The 26,060-nt window shown below is 38.1% G+C and overlaps 2 protein-coding genes across 6 annotated transcripts in view; one reads left to right on the top strand and one right to left on the bottom strand.

The window, feature by feature from the left end:
- LOC134819039 (uncharacterized) overlaps window positions 1-12,171 on the bottom strand; it is a 37,437-nt gene extending 25,266 nt beyond the window's left edge. Inside the window, exons 1-12 of the mRNA XM_063828800.1 lie at window positions 12,084-12,171; window positions 11,488-11,604; window positions 11,137-11,288; window positions 10,621-10,743; window positions 9,314-9,436; window positions 4,284-4,479; window positions 1,617-1,703; window positions 1,378-1,500; window positions 959-1,057; window positions 599-703; window positions 351-463; window positions 126-183 (exon numbers count right to left, since the gene is read on the bottom strand). Of these exons, the coding sequence (XP_063684870.1) occupies window positions 126-183; window positions 351-463; window positions 599-703; window positions 959-1,057; window positions 1,378-1,500; window positions 1,617-1,703; window positions 4,284-4,479; window positions 9,314-9,436; window positions 10,621-10,743; window positions 11,137-11,288; window positions 11,488-11,604; window positions 12,084-12,149 (1,362 nt within the window). The 5' untranslated portion in view covers window positions 12,150-12,171. The remainder of the gene's footprint in view (window positions 1-125; window positions 184-350; window positions 464-598; window positions 704-958; window positions 1,058-1,377; window positions 1,501-1,616; window positions 1,704-4,283; window positions 4,480-9,313; window positions 9,437-10,620; window positions 10,744-11,136; window positions 11,289-11,487; window positions 11,605-12,083) is intronic.
- LOC134817931 (annexin A11-like) overlaps window positions 1-26,060 on the top strand; it is a 114,136-nt gene that overhangs the window by 38,421 nt on the left and 49,655 nt on the right. The gene's annotated exons all lie outside the window — the stretch shown is intronic.

Here is a 26,060-nt window from a genome sequence, read left to right as displayed (position 1 = left end):
CGTTTATAATCGTAAAAAAAGCGATTGTAAACGGTTTTTTTTTAAAAAAGCGCCGAAAAAGCGCTCAATAAGCGATTATCGGCGACGATCATAAAATATCGTTTATGGAAACTTGCCTAACTTACGTTCTCAGCTATCATCAGCAGTTCTCTAACTTTAGGCAGCTTGGGGTCTCTAAAACCACTGAAATCGATACAAACTAATAATACGGGGGGGGGGGGGGGGGGGGGGGGGGGGTGTATTTAGAAACGACACGCAAACTTATCTATTTTATAATTTTAACCTTGCGAACTGTTGGTACGGTCATATAAAATGAAAAATGAATATCGATTCTTCCTTTTAATTCTGACCTGAAGTCCTCAATAAAGAGATCTTGCTTTTTGTCATAGAGCACAATTCGTCTTGTGGGACTGACTGTCTCCTTGTTTTTTGAGGTGTAAAAAGCGGCTGAGTTCGTTAAACTCTGTAAATTGTTTCGGTGTTAGATTCCAAAAATGTTTGTTGGCTAACTCAGAAAAGCTCACCTTCCATTACTACTACTATTCTAGTACAATAATGGATAATTCGCCTAATGAATGATTGGATAGCTTTAAATCACCAGATTGATGTACTGCAAGTCGATCAGATTTGATATGACGATAGGTCTCTTCACTGGTTCACTGATAAATCTCTGCCTCAGTCGATATGCGACGACAGCGTGCACCTGCGTTAAAACAACATGTAGCTCATCTCGAGGTTATTACTATAACACTATCACTAATAGTTAATACTAAAACAGCTAATAATACAATTACAACTACAACTAATACTACAACTAAGTACTACTACTACTACTATTACTACTACTACTACTACTACTACTACTACTACTACTAATACTACTATTACTACTTCTACTACTATACTACTACAATTACAACAACTACAAATAGAAATAAACATGTTCCCTAGTCCCTACCCTTAGTCGTTCAGCTTCAGCATCTTTCATCCATATTTGTAATTTAGTTATATCATATGTAGTTCCAAGACGTTCATATTCTTTTTTGAGTACTTCAACCTAAAGAGTTCAAGTCGGTCATTTTTTAAACGAAACTTTTCGTTTCCCACGGGGGGGGGGGGGGGGGGGGAGGGGAGCAAAAGCAACTTAATAATTACTATCACCACTCATTCGAGGAATATGTTAACTCATAGAATATTTATGTTCCTCACAAAAAGGTGTTTAGGTTAGGTTGCACAGTAGTTGTTACAAGACCTCCCCCCCCCAAACAAGACTTATGGTTTTTTCGTAATGGATTCATTACAGTACGATACCGTTATAAATCTGTTACTGAACAATAATTACTTTATCTCCATAATGTGCATACTTAATTTGCATACTTTGAGAAGTAGTTCTTTTTTCTGACGAGACTCGTTAGCGCTCATGCTGATCTTGCTCATTTCATCCAGCTCTTTGTTGTAAACGGCCAGCTTCTCTTTGATTGTCCGGAGACGTTTCACAACCTAGATAAGGGTTGAACGTTTCAACATTTCAGTCTAAAAACATGACTGATTGATTAACATTTAAATGTTCGGTATAATTCTGAGTCAGTAAAAAATGTCAGTTAAAATAACAGTACCCGTTCAGTCTGTTTAAAATCGAGAGCTTTGTTGAAAATACAGGCAAGGTATGCGCACATTGCCTGATTGTCTGCCGCCACCAGGTCCTGAACGAATAATTGAAGAAGCACACATACAAGTAATTTGATAAAATAACAAATATAATTATAAAGTTATATAAAGTTATATAAAGTTATATAAAGTTATATAAAGTTATATAAAGTTATATAAAGTTATATAAAGTTATATAAGTTATATAAAGTTATATAAAGTTATATAAACGTTATTTGATAAACTGTCTGATTTTAACAACACACCCCCGCATTGTAGGGTTAGTTCTTTAGAGTCATTACTGAGTCAGTAATATTGCACTGAATTCTTCGTTATAACTATCAGGCACTTAGCACATCATTTGGTCTTTTATAATATCATTATAATATGGTCCTGTTAAAATTCAATTTCGGAACCATCCTACTTTTACAGGTATTTAAGGTGCAGTGCCTATAAAGTGTAGGCCTTGCACTCTCGTAGCACCATTTTAAATGTTTATTGTTTGTGAAGGAGTATTTTATATGTTTATTGTTTGTGAAGGGGCACATTGTTTATTAGCAGGAACCTGTCATGTTTAATATTTGATTCCTGCTAATTATATAGTGTGTCAGACTTTATCCTGAATATATTAGATATTGCCTCCAGTGTGTCCTAACCTCGCTATTAAAGTCAGAGTTTATCCTGAATATATTAGATATTGCCTCCAGTGTGTCCTAACCTCGCTATTAAAGTCAGACTTTATCCTGAGTATACAAGATATTTCCTCCAGTGCGTCCTAACCTCGCTATTAAAGTCAGACTTTATCCTGAGTATATTAGATATTGCCTCCAGTGTGTCCTAACCTCGCTATCAAAGTCAGAGTTTATCCTGAATATATTAGATATTGCCTCCAGTGTGTCCTAACCTCGCTATTAAAGTCAGACTTTATCCTGAGTATATTAGATATTGCCTCCAGTGTGTCCTAACCTCGCTATTAAAGTCAGAGTTTATCCTGAATATATTAGATATTGCCTCTAGTGTGTCCTAACCTCGCTATCTAAGTCAGAATGTATCCTGAGTATATAAGATATTTCCTCCAGTGTGCCTAACCTCGCTATTAAAGTCAGAATGTATCCTGAGTATATTAGATATTGCCTCCAGTGCGTCCTAACCTCGCTATCAAAGTCAGAGTTTATCCTGAATATATTAGATATTGCCTCCAGTGTGTCCTAACCTCGCTATTAAAGTCAGAGTTTATCCTGAGTATATAAGATATTGCCTCCAGTGCGTCCTAACCTCGCTATCAAAGTCAGAGTTTATCCTGAATATATTAGATATTGCCTCCAGTGTGTCCTAACCTCGCTATCAAAGTCAGAGTTTATCCTGAATATATTAGATATTGCCTCCAGTGTGTCCTAACCTCGCTATTAAAGTCAGACTTTATCCTGAGTATATAAGATATTTCCTCCAGTGTGTCCTAACCTCGCTATCAAAGTCAGAGTTTATCCTGAATATATTAGATATTGCCTCCAGTGTGTCCTAACCTCGCTATCAAAGTCAGAGTTTATCCTGAGTATATTAGATATTGCCTCCAGTGTGTCCTAACCTCGCTATCAAAGTCAGACTTTATCCTGAGTATATTAGATATTGCCTCCAGTGTGTCCTAACCTCGCTATTAAAGTCAGACTTTATCCTGAGTATATAAGATATTTCCTCCAGTGTGTCCTAACCTCGCTATTAAAGTCAGACTTTATCCTGAGTATATTAGATATTGCCTCCAGTGTGTCCTAACCTCGCTATCAAAGTCAGAATGTATCCTGAGTATATAAGATATTTCCTCCAGTGTGTCCTAACCTCGCTATCAAAGTCAGAGTTTATCCTGAGTATATAAGATATTGCCTCCAGTGTGTCCTAACCTCGCTATCAAAGTCAGAGTTTATCCTGAGTATATAAGATATTGCCTCCAGTGTGTCCTAACCTCGCTATCAAAGTCAGACTTTATCCTGAGTATATTAGATATTTCCTCCAGTGTGTCCTAACCTCGCTATCAAAGTCAGAATGTATCCTGAGTATATAAGATATTTCCTCCAGTGTGTCCTAACCTCGCTATCTAAGTCAGAATGTATCCTGAGTATATTAGATATTGCCTCCAGTGTGTCCTAACATCGCTATCAAAGTCAGAGTTTATCCTGAATATATTAGATATTGCCTCCAGTGTGTCCTAACCTCGCTATCAAAGTCAGAGTTTATCCTGAATATATTAGATATTGCCTCCAGTGTGTCCTAACCTCGCTATCAAAGTCAGTTTATCCTGAATATATTAGATATTGCCTCCAGTGTGTCCTAACCTCGCTATCAAAGTCAGACTTTATCCTGAGTATATAAGATATTGCCTCCAGTGTGTCCTAACCTCGCTATTAAGTCAGACTTTATCCTGAGTATATAAGATATTTCCTCCAGTGCGTCCTAACCTCGCTATCAAAGTCAGACTTTATCCTGAGTATATTAGATATTGCCTCCAGTGTGTCCTAACCTCGCTATCTAAGTCAGAATGTATCCTGAGTATATTAGATATTGCCTCCAGTGTGTCCTAACCTCGCTATTAAAGTCAGACTTTATCCTGAGTATATTAGATATTGCCTCCAGTGTGTCCTAACCTCGCTATCAAAGTCAGACTTTATCCTGAGTATATTAGATATTGCCTCCAGCGCCAAGTTCACACTCCACTTATCATTCAGCATGATGTCAGGGGTAAACACGTCCTCGTACAGGCTGTTAACAAACGTTAACAAAACTCTCGCGTCTTTCAGATCCCCTAGTGTCTGGAAATAATCCATCACTCCTTTACCCTCACTGAAAAGAACATTGTATTTAATACTTTTATTGATAATTGCGAGAATAAATGCATCGCTTAAATGCTTTTCCTCTTTCATAAAATGGGCGAAGAAGTTCAACGATTTCGACTTGCCGACAAAATTTTAGGCAAAATGACTTTTTGACTAATTGATTGTGCAATTATTCATCAATTGCATGACCAATGATTAAAAAAGCAATTGAAATACAATAAAGGAGAAGAGACAGCTAATATTTTGATTAATTCATTCAAATATAAGTACCCCCCCCCCCCTTGATCTCTTACAGTTACAGTTTTATGGCGCCCCCACTGACAGTACTGGAGCCTTTTGTACTCCAAATATTTGTTTTTGTGTCGACCAGAAGGGGAGGGGGGACCTTTGTCAATCATCGTAGCACTGGTAATGGGGGTGATCCTTCATAGCCAGGGTGAATTATTTTTGACACGATTTTTGCACTTTCCATTAGTCTCATGAGGGATTTGTTTATGATCTGATCAGCGATACGGCTACTCTCAGTATGATAAAGAGAGTGTTGACGAGCTATATTGTATAATAGTGGGCAACACCCCACGGTTACCAGTCATTCCATGATGTGTTACCATTTAAAGGCACCGTAATTGTTCCTTAAATTATATCGTGAATCACTTGTGTAGTTCGTGCGTTGCATCGACAGTTGTATTGTATACTAAACTATCGTTGTAGAGAGGTAGGAATGTTATATGACCATATAAGGAAGTTCTGTGGATAAGATGGTTAGGGTTTGAAATATTCATTCATTTTGACATTGATTTTCCGAGTCCAGGCTCAAGCTAAGGTCTCAAAAGTTAACCAGCTGCCCTGATTACATACGGTTCAGCCAATTCAAAATCAATAAACATTGTAAATTGTCTCGCTGTCCCCATCCACACTTCAATTACGTCGTCGATGAATAGGGCGCCCCATCAGGAATAGGGCGCCCATATCAGGTCCAACTCTGGGAACGCCATTTTAGGACTTAGGGGGGCGCCAAATCCTTGTTTGAATGTGGGACAATTTTGAAAAACTTAACTACGGTAATACGACGATACTAGAAAAACTGCGCGTTTTGCTCTAGAAACACATTTTTAAAGATTTTGCCTTTGCGTGTCCTCTAAAATTACCTAATTTGTCTAATTTCAGGGAGGGGCACGGCATTTTTTGCATGGCGTAACATGCAACGTTACGCCACTGCCTAGAGCGCTGTCAATACAATGCGAGTTTTAGTTTTCTTCCCACGAGAATCTGCTCGGCGCATTGTTAATGTTCTGATATGTCACGTGACCTGATGACGCGTATCACGTGACCTCCCACTACGACGGGAATTGGTCACAAATATCACGTGACTATAACCTAACGTTAGAACTATAGATCTTCTTGGCACGTACCAGGAGTTGTCAAATTTCCAGCACGCTACTTGTTATTCATATTGAATATCTTCGACCAGTTCCAAAACCTGTTTTCACTTCTTGCTGTTGTCCTTAATTTTTATTCCAGCACAGTGTCTGTTGGTTACCTTATTGGTTCTAATTCTATTTATCCACGAACCCTCTATCTAAATCTTTCACAACCCAGCATTTAAACTTGGTTCCTTTAATTGAAAGCTTGCTTATATTTGATACACGTTGTTAGCCCTTTTCGCGCGCGAGGCGCGCTGCGGCCTCCGGCCACAAAAGGCCTTCTCGCCGGCCTCCGGCCGGAGTACTATTCGAGTGCACGAGAAAGGCTTGCAACGTGTAGCAAGTATGGTACTTAAGGTCCTAGTTCCGGAGCGTGTATCATATTTCCCTTGGCGTTCATACTCATGATTCGTTTTTAACTTCCTCTGCCATGTTGAGGCTGTAATGCTTTCGGACGGCTATACATTGTACACACTATACACTATACACTATCCATTAATAATTAATAATTAGTGTAACGTTTCTTGGGCAAAATTTGTACTGATCCCGTTTGTTGCAACAGAAATTGTTCTACGCGTTTCAATGTAACAACATTGTATTCATGATTTCAAATTATTTATTATATATAACTATAATACATAATATAACAGATAACTACATATATATATATATAGTAAAGTGCTGAAAGTATTGAAATGCTTTTAAGTTTAACACCACTATAATATAACAATTCCTTTGAGAAATAATGTTAAATGTTCCTATCCGGATATTACAATTAGTTTAACACTATACAATATAAATTAAAAATATAAATTATAATTAATTACAAATTATTGCACCACGGACTACACAAGAAACGCGGCCTCATTTCTTGTTGTCATCGTTTTTGACCGAAAGTCAACTTCGCTTCTGTGCCAAAAATACTGATGTTATTTATCTGCCTACGTTATAACCTTTTTTTAGAAATGCATTTTAAATTGAGGGTTCGAAATTTCATTATACACTAATGTATAGTGTATAATGGATAATGAATGGCAGGTTACCACAAATGAAATTTTATGATCGGCGCTTATAATCGGTTATTGAGCGCTTTTAGAGCTTAATAAATAAATATAATGAATAATAAGAAATAAAGTTCCGTGATGATACAGGGTGAACACATAAGGCACAAATAGGTAAATTTTGTCACACATGTTTGTATGATATCTCAACATGTGTGAAATTGAGCAAATATTAGTATACGAACTTAAACACCCTATATTACGTACTATGGATCAATTAATAATATTTCTGGAAGTAATATGTTAACATTGGCAAAATTTTAACCTCAACAATATCGTAAAAATGTTTAAATTTCGGCATAAAAAATATCATAACTCTGTTTGCTCCTTGTTGGCATAGTAACCAGTTTATCGACATAGGCATGATGATAAGGAAACATTGTATTCTAATCGAGGTATAGTTCTTCAAAACAGGGGCAATAAATGTAAATTTCGTTACATCAGTCATTGCATAATTAAGATATATTTTCTTTCACATCAACAGTCCTTATTATAGTTGGCATTGATTTATACAGGAAATATAGAAACCCATGCCAATCTTTCATCACATTGAATTTATACTGTTGGGGCAGGAAAAGTGAATTTCGTCACATTTCGGTAACTTAATAAAATTAAACTCAGTATTGTTAAACATGAGCTCTGATTTGATGAAACCTACCAATCAATGAATCATTCCTGGAAGAATATTGAATTATAATCGAGGTATGGTTCTGCAAAATAGGGCAAGAAATTTTGTATCAATTCGTGACAATGTTAACATCAACTGCCCTTAACTTGAATCAATTTTATCGTCCTTATATAGATTTTTCCCGCATTCCAAACCAAAATCAGATATAAATGATTTCAGCAATTCATCCAATATTTACCTCATTTACCTAATATAACTTTTCAAAACAACATATTTTAGGGCTATGATTGGCAGAATAACCATCAAATAATGAGTTGAAAGGGTTTGAGGACACCTTACAGTAAAGAAGAGGTATCGTATTCTGAGTGTGACAAAGTTGACAAAATATTACGTTAAACCTGTTCGATCCCTGCCATTTAACCAATGTTGTATCATGATTGTTAGATTGACCTAATCTAATAAATTTTAGACCAATGAATGCTAATTGGGCAGCTATAATGGTTAAAACAGTCACAAAAATGTGACATTTTAGCGATTGTAGTGCCTAAAAACAATACTATTTCGTTCTGAGCAGTGCATATGGGAGTATGGGTCACATGGCTAATGTTCAGAACTTATGAACACGCTAGATTAATACATGCTAAAATTAAGCCACTATCGTCGAAAACCCTATTTATTTTGTTTACCAATATCCACAAACTTCAATGAACGTGTCCATATATCAAATTACTCTCCCTGTTACTAGAGTAAATGATTCTGAATAGTCTCATCAAGATTAAAGCTTTAAAGGCTTACCACTAGGCTGTGACTGAGAAGCACATGCAACCAGAAATATTAATGAATTTATTTGATGACTTTTTGTAGATTGGATGAAAGTCATGGCGTAGCTCAATCAGCTGATCGAATTTTGAATCTACATAAGAATTTTGATGAGGAATAGTCATTCCCTGTCTCCTCAACCTAGCTATAAGTGCTGTGAATAAAGATGCGTCAAACTGTCAGATAATATGAATACAAGAACAAGCTAATCTTCTGTCGCCAGCGCTAGCTTTGGGAGCTCACGTGAATTTCACGTGCATTTCACGTCCAATTCATCTCATGGACTGTGAAATCTCATGATTGGTTTTGTCATAGTTAAAGTTTGAACACTTTTAGTAATATTTTGCAACACTAGCACGTACAATCAAAATATCTTCCATTACATTCATTTTGCGAGCATATCTTGTGAGTTGTGCACCTATATTTCACCTAATAATTGTAAGGCTAAGTACTATACATATGCTACTTGAGCCCGTAGGGTATGATAAGGGTAAGTGACATAAATTGTTAAGTCCCGCTCAGCCCTACAGTCTATAACACTAATAGCATACCTATGTTTAATTCGCCCTGTTCAGCCCTACACTAATAGCATACGTTTGTTTAATTCGCTCTCTTATCTTCTTTCTTATCTCGCTTTGTTTAACGGCGAGATTTTGTGATTTGAGATTAGGTTCGCTTTCAAAATGACAAGTTAAAGAAGATGAAATACGGACTGAGCTCAATCAAGAATCAGTTGATTGAGAATCAGAAATTAGTCATCAGCGCTCAGGAATCAATGATTGACTGCAAAGAAAAGCAGTTGCAGTTGTTGATATAATTGTAATTGTTGGACATTTAGCCACAAAATAATTTAGTATCAAAACAAACATTTTTGGCTAAGGTTTATGGTCACTCCGTTTTTTCTCATACCTTATGCGTGATAAGTATTTGACAACCATGTCGATACAGCTGGAGGTGGGCCGCAGTTTCGCTTTCCAAGCACTCCTCTCATCTTGTTTGTTTCTTCTTTCTTCGTCAATTTCCTCTTCTGACCTGAGATCAAAATATACTTATAGCCTGGAAAAGAATTTGACAATATAAAAATTGTTTTCAGTTGTAACCTATGTCGCCTTATTCAATCTATAAGTTTAATGTCGGACACCATTTCAAAATTCTTATTCATTGGCCAATTTTTTAATTTTCCATGCTGATTTGAAGGCCATTGATGCATTTGAACCAGTCAAACAAGTTTAAGTTGTAACTATCTTTTACGGTTTTTGCGGAAAGTTGTGTTAAAGTTGATGCCGTGGTGTCAGTAAAATGGTACGGATATATAATATATACAATAATATATCGTCTCGATTTATATATATAAGTAAGATTATAAACAATTTAATAGCTCAATAATATTTATGTCATATATCATGCTCTACTGAAATTTTGGTCTGCTTTTCAATTAGTCGCCGAAAAATGTAGTCTCAATAAATTTGGTTTACAACAATTTTAGTCAACATTTTGACTAAATTTGTGGATGACTAAATTTGTCGTTCTTAAGTTATAGCGCTATCTAACACTAAATAGTTTTCGATATCATGCGAGAAACTTCTGCACTAAATTGAGTGATGTGTGAACAATTATTAAATTTACTGCTTACGTTCTCAAGGCATCCCATGTCAAAAGATATAAACCCTAAATTTACAATAACAACTTAAGATGCGGAGACTATTGAAGCAGCATCTGGTGACCTCTGTGCAGCACTTCATTGTGCTGACTAGAGACGGGGCTGATAGACCTGTCCAATTCAGCTAATAAGAGAGCGTTGATAATTTGGATAAAGTGGCAGGTGGCAGACTCTTTACAAACTTACCTGTTCGTTTCCAGAGTTTGCCGTTTGCTATTGAGCGGCGCTCAGCTTGCTTTAAGCTTATTTCAAATTGTGAAGAACCGTCGGTATGCTCACAAGATTACGCAGGATTTCATTCAAGAACGTTTTCTATATATCCAAATATGCGTTTAATGTGTCCCACGTAGCTAATTAGGTACTGTATACATATCATTTATATATATCATTAATAACTATATCCCATAAAACTATTAACTTATAAAAATCAGTTTGTCAGATTGATAAAGATAAATAAACAAGACTTTCCTTTATTCGGCCTCGGAAAAATGGCTCCAAAATGGGTTCATTGTTCCACTAATATTAAAACTATAGTGTAAGAAAGGTTAAGATTTACTTAGCGAAGAGACTTCTCCCTTTAGGGACAGGGTCGGTATCCTCCTCTTTGAAGTAGTAGGAATATGGGCTGTTGAGAAGTAGCGTGTTGTCCTCGAAATAAGATAGTGTGTTCTCAAACACTCTGAAATAAGAAAGTGTGATCTCAAACACTTTGCGAGAAAAAGAGATATTGGTTAAAAAAACAATTATTTGTACCGTTTTATTCTACGAAACTAATCATTTCAAATTTTCTGTTTTATCGTTAAAACTGTTCGACGTTTCATGATTAAGATTTTATCAAATCATTTTATAGAAAATTTGTCGAATAAGCTTAAATTGAAAGTTCTGTTTATGGCGTGTAGATTTATTATTATTTACCACGCTTTGAAAAGTTTGTTTATTACAACATGTTAAATGACAAGCCTTGTTGTTCATTAGCGGACTAAACTCCTTTAATTATAATTAGCGGACTAAACCCCCTTGGCCCTTAATTATAATTGATTAAAGCTGGTAGGCCAGCCTTGTGCAGTTGTACCTGTAAATGTCAGCTTTGACCATGCACCACAGAAACCACTCAGCCTCATCATACGAGCCACGCCCCAGAGCTGGGTACTCGCAGTAGAACGAGTTCTTGAGAACTCCCGCCTCTTTCAGTTCGTCCACTATCCACTCAACTCTTGTTACTTGCTGAAATTAGGCAGTCTTTATACTTTTATAATGGATGAATGAGCTTGTGAACATTGCATTATTTAACAACTTTTTGACGGCCCTTCTCGGAGAGATATAGTCCATTTGTCTTAGCTCATATCGTAATAACGTTTTATAAGTTTTAAATGATGATATATATTATACAGCAACAGTAAACACACACAATAACGCACTGTACCTGTGCACTGGAGAGATTTTCCCAGCCTTTTAACTTCTTGACCTCTTTTCCAATCAGTGATTCTACGAACGTTTTCATGTTCGTTCCCTTGTACAGCTCAAAAAATACATTGTTCAACTGAAAACACTAAGTCAAAACATGGCAACAAATTGAAAAATAACAAATGTATCCACTTATAAAGTTAACCAGCACATTCAGTGGCAAGTAATGTCGATTCAACAGAATTACGTCATAGTAATTACGTCATAGTAGTTACGTGATAGTAATGACGTCATAGTTATGCAGTTGTGTAGTGGTAATGTAATGGTATTGTGGTGACACTGATTCATTATGACACCATCAAAAGCATAAACAGTTAACACTAACTTATGGGACTGGGTCAAACTTTTTATTCAACTCTTTTTATCTCTAATGAACTCTTGTAAACGTAGTTCATACTTTCAAATTTTGCAGTTTTATTTCTGAATCATGAAATTATTTAATTATCTTGTGTGTGAATGAGATGAATAATTTTGTTGTATCTAGACCGTTACCATGGTTGCCTGAAGGTGTGTGTGTAAAATGTAAATGTGATGTTGTTGTATATATACCGTTACCTGAAGGTTTTTAGACTTAAGGCGAAGATTGGCCCACGTTGTATATCCTCGCTTTCGAGTATTCATGATCTGAACTAATAATTTTATAGTGTACAAACGGAACAAAGCTTAGCCTACTAATCAAATATTGAAGCATTAAATGATTTTACCACATATCTACTGAACATCCCCTCTCTGCTACTGGAGTAACTGAACATCGTGCGTATTTCTAAATCTTAATTAAAATTCGGCTGAATCTTATGAATGGCCGCACAAAAATGGCCGCCTATTTTTGTGCGGTGCAATAAAAGTTGTCACCTATCGAAAACCAACAAATAGTAATCAGGTCGTCACAAATGTACTTACCAGGGCTAGCAATATCGAAAATACCCTTACAGTAAGGCTGTAAGTGTCACATAATATGTTGCCATGGCGATGGCAAGGGTTTATTTTGGGTTTCAATTTCTAAGATAACAGAATATATTCATCCGAGCTCGCGACACAACTTATTCCTACTGTGATTTATTCGGGTGTGATATCCCAATTTTCAACATAAAGCACTTTCTTAAAGACATTATTCAAATAGCAAGAATTTGATAAGAAGCATGATTTTTGATTAAAACGAAATAGAGAGTAGCGAAGTAGCAGCGCAAACACACAAAGGACATCAAGTTCGGTAGTGATAAGTCAGAGCAGCGAGCCAGTACATGTTAAGAGAGCAACACGTGATAAGAGTCACATGTTCCGTCTGAGATGAAGTTCTAACATCTCAAACAGCGCAATTCATACTCATAGTGATACTATATTTAAACATTCTCGCCATTCACTATTTGGGGTCTGATAATACACGTAAAAAACGATTAATAGACACGTCTTTAAAATACACATAGCAGTATCCTGGAGGAGTTCACCACACACATATTAACTATAAGTAATAAGGGGCTTAGTACAAATGAAACGAGCGTTCTTACCACTAGAGCCACAGACTCTGCCACAGACTTTACCACAGACTCTGACACAGACTCTGCCACAGACTTTACCACAGACTCTGACACAGACTCTGACACAGACTCTGCCACAGACTCTGCCACAGACTTTACCACATAATCTACCACAGACTCTGCCACAGACTTTACCACAAACTCTGCCACAGACTCTGCCACAGACTCTGCCACAGACTCTGCCACAGACTCTGCCACATACTCTGCCACAGACTCTGCCACAGACTCTGTCACAGACTTTACCACAGACTCTGTTACAGACTCTGCCACGGACTCTGCCACAGACTCTGCCACAGACTCTGCCACAGACTCTGACACAGACTCTGCCACAGACTCTGCCACAGACTCTGACACAGACTCTGACACAGACTCTGCCACAGACTCTGCCACAGACTTTACCACATAATTTACCACAGACTCTGCCACAGACTCTGCCACGGACTCTGCAACAGACTCTGACACAGACTCTGCCACAGACTTTACCACATAATCTACCACCGTTTCTGCCACAGACTTTACCACAAACTCTGCCACAGACTCTGCCACAGACTCTGCCACAGACTCTGCCACAGACTCTGCCACAGACTCTGCCACAGACTCTGCCACAGACTCTGACACAGACTCTGCCACAGACTCTGACACAGACTCTGACACAGACTCTGCCACAGACTCTGCCACAGACTCTGCCACAGACTCTGCCACAGACTCTGCCACAGACTCTGCCACAGACTCTGCACAGACTCTGCCCAGACTCTGTCACAGACTCTGCCACAGACTCTGCCACAGACTCTGCCACAGACTCTGCCACAGACTCTGCCACAGACTCTACCACAGACTTTACCACAGACTCTGCTACAGACTCTGCCACGGACTCTGCCACAGACTTTACCACAGACTCTGCTACAGACTCTGCCACGGACTCTGCCACAGACTCTGCCACAGACTCTGCTACAGACTCTGCCACGGACTCTGCCACAGACTCTGCCACAGACTCTGCCACAGACTCTGCCACAGACTTTACCACAGACTCTGCTACAGACTCTGCCACAGATTCTGCCACAGACTCTGACACAGACTCTGCCACAGACTTTACCACAGACTCTGCTACAGACTCTGCCACAGACTCTGCCACAGACTCTGCCACGGATTCTGCCACAGACTCTGCCTCAGACTCTGCCACAGACTATGCCACAGACTATGCCACAGACTCTGCCACAGACTCTGCCACGGACTCTGCCACGGACTCTGCCACAGACTCTGCCACAGACTCTGCCACAGACTCTGCCACAGACTCTGCCACAGACTCTGCCACAGACTCTGCCACAGACTCTGCCACGGACTCTGCCACGGACTCTGCCACAGACTCTGCCACAGACTCTGCCACAGACTCTGCCACAGACTCTGCCACAGACTCTGCCACGGACTCTGCCACAGACTCTGCCACGGACTCTGCCACAGACTCTGCCACAGACTCTGCCACAGACTCTGCCACGGACTCTGCCACAGACTCTGCCACGGACTCTGCCACAGACTCTGCCACAGACTCTGCCACAGATTCTGCCACAGAGTTTGGAGTGCTTTTAAAGTCAAGGTTAAGCTGCTTTTAAACCAAACTCTTACCCACTTAGTAGAGTAGTATTATTTAGCCGTGCCTGAAGAAACGTTCTTAGTGCTTTTGTAATTGGAAATGATATTGTGCGGTCGTTTTCATTCGCCACTTTAATTTTAATTATGACAAAGTGTTTAACAAAATTAATTAGCCATATTACAAGCCACTTACCTTTTGACACTGGTTGAGTTTGTTCATTGCAAATTAAAACTAATTTACTAACAAGTTTACGGCTGATAATTAAAATTGAAAGGATGATGTTGAATAATTTCTTGGATGAGACAACTACCGTTTATTGACGACTAAATATTTGTAAATTACATTATTCTCGTCTCAAACACAATATTATATATATAACTCTTCATAGTTTTATCATAATGTGGTTACTGTGGGTACCTTGGTTACTTTGGTTACTTTGGTTACTTCGGTTACTTTAGTTACTTCGGTTACTTTGGTTACTTTGGTTACTTTGGTTACTTTGGTTATTTTGGTTACTTTGGTTACTTTGGTTACTTTGGTTATTTTGGTTACTTTGGTTACTGTTGTTACTGTTGTTACTTTGGTTACTGTTTTATTGAATACTTTTCAAATTTTACATAGTACAGCAATAATTGATCAAAAATAGAACCATTATAAGCAGGGGCGACCCCCCCCCCCCCCCCAAAAATGTTTGTCTTCGGCAAACTGAGCACTATTATATTATTGAAATTTATGAAACCTTTGAAATTCTGGCTTTGGCAGTGTGGTACACAGCGCGTACTATATTATAAAGACTTAAATATTTAAAAAGACAAGTTGACACGGTCGGTCTTAATCTTACCTGTAAAGGAATTCCAATCCAAATTATATGGGTTCTGTAAAATCCATATAGCAATTAGCATGCAAATGAAATAATGAAATTATTCACAACGTGAATTAAAAGGCGTTAATAAAAATTATGGCTAGCCAAACATATCTTCTCCAAATTATTTGCTCTAACAAGAGTCCTTGCAGTGGGGCGCCCGCCGTCCGGCGGTAAAAGGGCTCTAGCTACCAACTCGGTGACCGAGCTAGACAGTACTATGGGCCACACCGAGCTGCGAAGGATTGGCATCGTCAATCAAACCTATTATCGACTTCTAAAGGTATTTTCTCAGTCCGAAGGGAAATACAAGGCACATTGCAACAACTGATGCGATCATACAGTAGCAGAAGATGTGGAGATCAAATAGGGAAGGAGAAAACATGGAACACGTGTAGAATAAATAGAAACCAATGGCGTTGGTAGAATACCCTAGAGCTGGCTCGTCTCCGTAAATCCGTCCAGCTGTTGTATAGTAAATGATGCTCACTCCACTGTCAGCTAGCCCAATCAAAGCACAGATCACAACAACGTGAATGGAGTCAGGTGTGAATTGTGATGTAGGTCTCAGTTGAACCAAGCGCCAAAATCTCCGAGGCTGCACCTTTGGGGAAGATCAATATAGAAAGTATGAGTGATGCCAAGAGCATCGCTGAAGCAAACACGATGCAACAAATGTTGTTGGTGATCTTTGAGAGAAGGTTCCAAGTTGTCGATCCAACTAGGGAACATACCCCATGTATTACAGATGTAAGAGGAATAAGGTTTCTTTTGTCGGAAATGGATGCTGTAGCTGTAGGAAGTATCTTTATGAAGTATCCCCATATAAATCCCCAGTAGATAAGAGGAATGAGCAGAAGCCAGAATTCAGGAATCCTCGCCATAACTGTGAACCAATCGAGACCTTCTTTCAATCCAGCTTTCTTAATCATGACTTTGAACCAATCTTTGACTTTATTCACTCCATATGGTTTCCCAGGCATCATAACATTCACATCTGCTTCCCCTCCCTTGGTGGAGTATGTAATTTCGTCGAAATCATCCCGGGGGACGGTTTCAATATCTTCATCTCTTAGTGGTTGATGTCGTTTTGCGCTTTTCTTTATGTCACTGTCAGTGATCCCAAATGCAGCTACAAGACTAGCAAACAAGGTAACACCTGCGCAGATTGTGTAGATAATGACCCTGTTTTTTGAGGATATCTTTGTCACTCCTTCGAAGTAAAAGTAGTTTGCCAATCCCCCCATCACAGTTCCGCTAGACTTTGCCATAAACCAGTAACCCATATTCTTCTGTGATTTCTCTTGCTGAATTTGCAATCACAACCATGGGCCACAAGTATATCATATACTTATTCACAATCCATATCATCACCCAGTAGTTGCCAGTCACCAGAACAGTGGACAGCAGTGCAGTGACTTTGATCCCAATCAGTTGGTAGACTGGGTGAAAAAAGATTGCTGCGACGATACCTGCTACCGTTTTCACCATCTCAGAGTAATACCCGACTGAGAGGTCGATGTCCGTGCTCTCAGAAAGGGCTATATTTTGAACTGTTCCGGCTGGCGCACCAGCAGCGAAACACACACACGTACAGAACGAGGCCACGGCAAGGTTCTTAGTTCTCTCATCACAGCAGTTCTTCAAGTTCATGCTAAGTTCTCTGTTCCTATATATAATATATAATATAAGATATAACCATATTGTTAGGAACAATGTTACATGAAAAGTTAACAACAAATAAATAACGTTGCTAAGGACTTGCGACAAATAGTACAATTTAAAACTCATTATTCTTATCATTATCATTAACGTTTGATAACCACATCCGCTTGAGTATCGTTATACTGCTTATGGACACGCTGAATGAAATTGCACCGCCAAAGTTGATTTTACTCATGAATCCTTTAAAATGGAAACGGTAAAAAATTAGTATTTTGTAAGAATACAATTACTGTACGGTTATAAAATTGTAAGTTATCGTTTGATACTGTGATTTAATAAATAAAGGAATGTACAGCTACGTTTTTAAGAATTTAAAATATGAAAAATTTGAAAAATTTTGTGATTACGTCTCTGGGGCTCCAGCTTGTCCTTCAAATATCTGGTAACCTCGTTGGAGATCTGGGTTCGTCTGAAGTACTGCGTAGGAGTTGGTCAGTTGCTTCCAAGTCGCTGCATCATCGTCAATCTCTCTGACAGATTCGTCAGTATCACTGTTTCTTCCTTTCTTGATATCACCGTCCACACTGATTCTTGTACTCTTTCTTTGTCAGAAGCTCACCTCTCTCTTAGATTTACAGATCAGGAACTCTTTGGCGGCTTGGGATTTCTCTCTACAAGTAAAAACAGTTGCCTTGTAGGTAAAGAGTCGCTCTGATAAACCATAATGCAACAGCTACTCAGACTCTAATAGTCTAATAGATACGTATAACCAAATACCAGTAGTACATATGTTTCACTTTTACGCTAACATCAAATGTACAATATTCTAGAAATCCAATACACTGATCAACCAACTTTCTGACAAAAAATAGTGTTCAAATACTGCACCTAACGCCATTATAAATTATAAGATCAAAGAATATTAAAAGTATAATTTTTTAAGCTATGATCCCGGTCCCAATTCCGGCTTAAGGGGGGGTTCACCCTGATTTTTTTGTGAAACTTGGTTTCGAGATAGCAGTTGACCAACAAACTAGGACCAGTGACCAAACTTTTGAGGGGGTTCCGGACCCCAACCGCCAAACTGTTACCACGGGGCAGCCACGCCCATATTTGCTCCAAATTAGGCCCAATTTAGCCAAATACCCTGAACATGCTCAAAACCCATATTTTAGGTGCTTTACTTGTAGCTAGTGGTCCCCTGAACTCGTATATGAATTTTCATCAAGATTGGACAAAAATTGACTGAGTTATGAGCCAAAAACCATATGACCATATTTGGGCATACGCACCAAATTTAATAGATTTTGGCCCATAGATTGGTCAAATATCAATATTTGTGAATGAAACCAACTTTATATGGAAGGTAAGCTTATACCTTATCGGACCTTATTTGGACGGACATTACTTGAACGCTGGAGGCCCTAGCGTTCATTTTAATGTCCGTTCAAATAAAGTCCGTTCAATTAATGTCTGTCCAAGTTAAAGTCCGTTGAAATTTTTTCAAAAATTTTTCCATTTCGAACTTTTTGTCCAGAATATGACAACTTTGAGAACTTTATTGTGCCGTAAGTTAACGACGGAAAGGTTCTCCTTGGTCTGCCGGAGGCACAGAAAACTCTACTAGTATATGATGTTTTCAAGGGTCACTTGGCGGAAAAAAGTCAACGAAATTATGGCACTCAACAACATAGTTCATGAACTAGTCCCCGCCAACATGGAAAACTTGTTCCAGCCTCTAGATATTACGGTAAATCGTGTTCCCAAGGACATTGTCCGACGTTGTTATAGTTCATATTACTCGGGGGCGGTAATGAAACAGTGCTAGGAGAGCTCCACGTAATGTTAAGGACAAGGTTAACCTAAAGTTGTTTAAGTTAAAACCACTTCACGCCGAATGGCTTGTAAAAGTTAACAATGAAACGCAGGACCGGGGTAGTTTGATAAAAAAGGTTTCCACAAAGCTAGAAATCACTGATGCTTGTTTAAGCATGGACTATTTCATGCACGAAAACCCATTTAATGAAGATGATATGTGATATTAGACACTGATCATGTACACATATTTTAACATTTTTACTGCTTAATGACTGCTTTTCTTACTTACTGTATAAAAAATGGATTAAAAAATCATTTGCTGAAATTAAAAAAACGTCAAAAAATTGAAAAAAATTCGGATTTTTGATGGTTTTGAATGCCTTCGAGCGTTCATATTAATGTCCGTTCACAATTATGTCCGTTCATGTAATGTCCGTCCAAATAAGGTCCGATAAGGTATTACACATTCTCTGTATCAGCTCAGTATCTACCTAACTGTGGATTCTGTGTTCAAATAATCGAAAAGAATGAACAAAATTGCCCATATCTCAGTTCGCGATATTAGCAAAACTGATTTCACTCAAAACAATAGAACTCAATAGGGTTTCAATATTTTTACATGAAATTTTCAGAATCAACGTAGAATCGCATTTCGACAAGTTAAAAAAATTTGGCGGCCAAATTCTGAAAAATGCCTGGCAAGTTTTAGAATTTGGCCGCCAAATTTTTTTAAAGGCCTAACTTAAAATTTCAATACAAAGCTTAAGGTCGAAATGCGAGTCTACGTTGATTCTGAAAATTTCATGTAAAAATATTGAAACCCTATTGAGTTCTATTGTTTTGAGTGACATCAGTTTTGCAAATATCGCGAACTGAGATATGGGCAATTTTGTTCATTTTTTGCGATATTTGAACACAGAATCCACAGTTAGGTAGATACTGAGCTGATAATCACAGAGAATGTGTAGTATTATATAACTTACCTTCCATATAAAGTTAGTTTTATTCAAAAATATTGATATTTGACCAATTTATGGGCCAAAATTTATTAAATTTGGTGCGTATGCCCAAATATGGTCATATGGTTTTTGGCTCATAACTCCGTCATTTTTTGTCCAATCTTGATGAAAATTCATATGGTTTTGAGTATGTTCAGGGTTTTTGGCTAAATTAAACCGTTTGGCGGTTGGGGTTCGGAACCCCCTCAAAAGTTCGGTCACTGGTCCTAGTTTGTTGGTCAACTGAACTGCTATCTCGAAACCAAGTTTCACAAAAAAATCAGGGTGAACCCCCCCCCCCCCCCCCCCCCCCTTAAGCCGGAATTGGGACCGGGATCATAGCTAAGAAAAATTATACTTTTAAAATTATACCTTAATCCCGGTCCCGGTCTTATTCCGGTCCCGGTCTTATTCCCGGTCCCAGCATAATACCGGTCCCGGCACTTTTTTCGGGGTCCCGGTCGATCCCTGGACACAACCCTACAGGGCAAATTTTCTAAATTACCCTCATTCGCGTATACGGGATTTTAGTATTTCGGATCCTGAAGGTCATAGATACTTCATTTCAAGCTTAAAATTTCCGCAAGAAGCCATATTTAAGTATTTATATAGTTATACAAGTTATAAAGCAACATAAAGCCTCCAGTGCTTTGTTTTATAGATATTGGCAAAAACTGTTTTTTGGCTCAGCGAACCAAAAATGGCACTGGATTTTGGTAACTTGAACTAAGAAGGTCGTAAAGACTTGAAATTTAGCTTAAAATGACTGCAAACGTCACATTTATAATATACAACTTATAAAGTAATATAAGCCCTTTAATGCTTTATGTAGAGATATTGACAAAAATCTGTCATTTTGGCTACACGCGTGTAGTAAGGAAAGATACCAAATTGGGCAACTACTTTGTTGTTTTGTGCCAAGTAGGGTTGTGTCTAGCGATACAAATTGTGTACCTAAACGATTTTGGTTTAGAATGACATAATAAACGACCCTTTGTTGTCAGAAATCGTATACATCGAAGGGCACATTGAACTATTCCCTGCTACTAAAATATAGTAAAAGGAAATATAAAACAGGAATGTGGGCAAATTATTTGTTGTATAGCTAAGTGTTGAAAGTATTAAAACTGTTGAAAGTTATCATATTATGCAAGAAGGATCTGTTACTCAGAGTATTTCTCACACTGAAAACATTCTAGCGTGCTAAATCTCTAAATCACTCTACAGTCGATCTTAGAGATTTTTCTAAAAGGGCCTCTGACAGTTGAAATCCACTCAGTAAGATGTATTTTCGAACGCTGATTCCGAATCACCCCACATGACATAGGGTTAAAATGCTCCCCTCGCGAGATATCGGCGAAAAATTGTCTCGATCACATCGTGGTATGACCATATAAGGTAGTTGGTCTAATTTCTCGTTAGGGTTAGGGTTTCAGCATATGCTTCAGTTAGGGATTGGGTTAGGGTTAGGGTTGAAATCAGATGACAGTCGAGTGATTAATCATCATCCCAGAATATTTAATTGTGTTTAGAAATGTAAATTTTACTCGATAATAAAATCCAATCAAACCAGAGAATCATAGTTCGTGGTTAAAAGAACAATCTCAGATAAGATGCCACCTCAGATGTATGGTGGCCGAGGAGTCTCATTTAAAAAAATTTAAAATACAAAATTGTTTAAATGAGACTCCTCGGCCACTATACACCTCGAATAATTTTGAAAGAATTTGCAGCTCAAATGTCCCTAATATAATATCTTAAGCTTAGAAATGCATTAATTACACCATCATGTACTTGTTTGATTGTTAATTGTTTGTTTATAGAACCCGTCCCCAATCTCGAATCGGAAAATGACTCAACTCAGGTCTGAGTGTGAATACGGGTGGTACCTGCAAGTGTGTTCATTAAGCGTTTAGAGTTCTGTAAAACTGCAGTTACAATTATTGTGCTAGAGTATTTTTAGTATATATACCATCAATATCAGGTCTATATCCCTGCATGTTTCCAAAATTTGTAATCAATTTTAAATCAACCATTTAAAGTCGGAAAATCAAAGAATGTAACGTTGATACCAAACAGATTATTGAGCGATGATATCTAAGTAGTTGATTCCTGGGTTGCAGAGTCCTCCAGATTTTTCAGTCTTTGAATGTGGTTTTTTTCATAGTCGGTTCGTGCGCACTTAACGTACTTTTAAAACATAACGCACTTAAAGTACGAAAAAACGTAAAACGGTGAATTCAACGGTAAATGTACTTAAACGCACTTTTAACGCACGAAATAATTCAAACGCACTTTACGTACTTTTCCCGAAAAATTGACGCACGAACCAACTGTGGTTTTTGTTCTTGTTCAGTTCTGTCCATATTTCCTCGTGTTATGTTCAAGTTTAAGTTTTGAAGTCTGTGTCTTATTTAACTATCATATTATAATCATGTCATATTATTATATTATGTCACATCTAAATACCTTAGTTTAAATTACAAAACGACTGCCAGTGCCATTAATGATATTAATATCAAAGAAAGTTTATTTTTCTGTCAGGTAGCCAACTTGAAACCTACCAAAGAAACTGTAAGATCAGTAACTACAAGATCTTTACAGACGTTATGTTTTGAGAGAAGGGTGTGCCCCGCCACTAACTAAAGTCTGTCTGACTGTTACGACATGGTCACACGTATAGAGCTAGCCTAACTGTGATGATCTTACGTTAATATCTGGGTAATATAACAGTGTCAACATCGTGGTAAGATTACAATCTGTGAGAGATCTTGGCAGGATCTTTATTTGATCTAGATATAAGATTAGAGCTACTAAAAGCCAAAACAACAGAAGTTGAATTTACATTTTAAACAGCTAATACAGAAGGCTAAATAGAACGCACTATTATATAACAGTAGAGTTTACAAAAACGCTTGCGGAGGCGTGATGACACAGATAGCACACGAAAGCAGCGACTTTACAAGATGCCAGATGGGAGTACTGAGTAGTGCTTTACATAACCCCTACAACTATCACTACCTAAACTATGTAGGCCAGTGACAAAGCATGTTGTTCTACCAGTCAAGTGCAGGGGGGCCAGTGCATTTCTGGGCGTTTTTGCGACGGGATGGACGTTTCCCCTGTATCTGCCATAGCAGTGCTAATATAGATCAAATATGCATCGGATTGTTGTATCTCGTAAGACATAATGCGTATTTGTGTGGCTTGATTGAGTTCAGTGCGTGGTGACTTAGTAACTCACTTAGTGCAAGCTTCATGGGCACTTGACTATCAATTAGACGCAGTACCAATAATCTATTAATAGATGTGCGATGATTGATTATATAGAGGGGGGGATCATATTCAATTATAGATTGATGAGCATTATATAATTGTTAAAAGCATTGTTTGTGTGATTAACCTACAGTAATTGTATTCCGTTAATAATATATATTAGAAGTATCGGGACAGTGTCACTATATTCTATTTAGCAAATACTTTAAGTTTACATCTTATTGACGCCCATTTGACCTTTTCCATTTTATTGGAATGTATCCTCGTTTGGATACCGAGGAGTGCACTATCAAACAATATAAAAAGGAAACATCAAGTTTTATATGACTTATTATGCATATTCTAACTTAGCAATACAAGTGTGATTTATATTACAAAAATGTCACCATGGACTTAAGCTTATATTATTTTGCTCAAACCTCCGCAGGGAAGCAGTTTTACTTTATTTATTATTACCTTATTATTTATTATTAGTATTACGTCGCGTCATGGGGATGATTTGGAATCATTGTCCAAAAATACATCGATTGACGTCAAGATTTTCAAAATTTGGGCGATTTAGTGGGAGTGGTGCAATTGCAGCGGTGCCAGTCTTAACAGTATAGTTATAATAACATAAACCCGCCACGCAAAGGGTTTATATAACAGATCATCCCGCGCTAGCGGGATGATCTGATAAACACATACGAGTGCGCGCAGCGCACGAGTTTTGTGTTAATATGTAATCCCGAAGCGCCAGCTGAGGGATTACATTTATTTAGCCCTGAGCGTGAAGTGTTTATGGATTATAATTATCTCCGGCGATTTCGACAAGGGATTTATACTTTAGAAGAGAGTGATAAAATAGTTTTTATTTCGGAATACGGGTCTGATTTTAGTAATATTTTCATTTCTATTTGTGATGGTGATAACAAGTGAAATCTGGATGACTGAAGCCAAGAATTAAATTTGTTTAGAGCCCAGTTGTTGACTCTAACTGTACTGTCCGGAACACGATTGGAAAGCAGTTCATCAATCTGAATGTCAAACCGATCTGTCATAGTGGAGCAATAGCTTGAACGTTAGCAGGAACAAGAGCTGGAAGGAGAGCAAGCAAAACAATACTATTTTTAGGGCACGGACAAGGGTAGCTGGCTAGTCGCCAACTTCTCACGCCACGCGTTGGAGAAATTCCAAGAATTAGCTGCTTTGGCAACGTTCCCAGGAATTTGCGTGTAAAAGAAGTGGACGGTTACGGTGTTTCATATCACGTGGTGCGCTTTCGTGTCACGTGGTATAGACTCGGCGTATGCTATTGGTGGCACGTGGTACGCACGTGACGCGCCCACGTGATCGCGCGTCTAACTGTTCTACTATTATCGAGTTCTAATCAGCAGTATCATTGATTATTGTAAGTCGGAGAATTGAATGATAAACATCAGTTACGACTAAAAAGCGGGCCGGGTTTATACAAATTTCCGGGGCGGGATGATATCACCTTGAGATGTTTATCTAACAGCGGGCCGGGCTGAGTGATAATATGATCCCGCGTCGAAATCCCGGAGATATTTATATACGCTAATCTAACTGCGTATAATGCGATTACACTATTAATTGCACGAGGCGCAGCCGAGTGGAAATTGATACAATAATCGCACGAGGCGAAGCCGAGTTCGATTATTGCATTTATACTAATTACTAATTAGTTAGTTCACAATTATTTGAAGCCTCAGTCTCCTCCCTTACTAGAGTAGCGGTATGAAAGCGTTTTGCAGTGTGGTGGTCACGTTGCTACTGGTTACGTCATCTAACTCCTACGAGAACATATCACAGAAGGGGTGTGCTTATCACATGCCGGAGAATGGAGAGATATTCGGACACTGCGATCTCGACAACAGCTTCTGCAGCTATGGTTGTCAGGTATTACGCGGTTAGGGGTCGTTCACATATTATTACGTAATCATTTTTTGGATCATTTTTACCCCCCCCCCCCCTCCCAGCTCCGTAATCAGTTTTACACATAGCTATTGTGTCAAAATTACACTAGCGTAATCATTCGGAACCCCCCCCCCCCCCCCTCAGCTGATTACGTAACATGTGAACGACCCCTAACTGTGGTTATATATTTCTAGCAGCGGTTAACACAGCCAACATTTGTCTTCCATTTTGTCTATATGTAGCAGAATCACGTGACTCTTGAAGTTGAATTATACTGTCATGTATGTATTGAATCTCTTAACACGCTGCTGTTATACCACAATTATCTAGAACTTTCTCAGCAAATCAGTGTGTATTTATAAATGGTTGTTTCATATTGAAAACCTCATTTCATAATTTTAAATGATAATTATTATTATCAGCGATGATTCGAATAGTGAATAATTAAATTTCCTTGCAGAAAGGGTACTGTTGGAAGCAGTGTCTGAATAAGGAAAATGAATGTGCTGTGAATCACCGTGGATACTCTCTTGCGCTTAATAAAAAAGGTAACAGCATTTGACTTAATAAAAGCAATGGTATCAAAATTAAAAGGGTTTTCGAAACTGCTGCCCGTTTTTATGTTTCCTAGCTATCTGTAATGATAATACAGCTTAAATTTAAATCTTTTTAGTGTATTTTATAGGTACAATTTCGATACATATTTATTTAGGTTTCATTAAGTCACGGTTAACTTACAATTTAATAAAACGTCGAGACACGTTCAATTTAATTTGATTGGAATATTTTCCAGACGAGTTCATCAAGTGCCAAACTGAACAAGATTGTCTCGAGGATGGCATAGACTTCTCTCGTGACAAAACCTGCTACTTC

The sequence above is a fragment of the Bolinopsis microptera genome, chromosome 7, assembly GCF_026151205.1.
Source record: "Bolinopsis microptera isolate Bmic1 chromosome 7, MBARI_Bmic_1.0, whole genome shotgun sequence".
NCBI lineage: Eukaryota > Metazoa > Ctenophora > Tentaculata > Lobata > Bolinopsidae > Bolinopsis > Bolinopsis microptera.
This window is presented reverse-complemented; position numbering and strand designations above follow the sequence as displayed.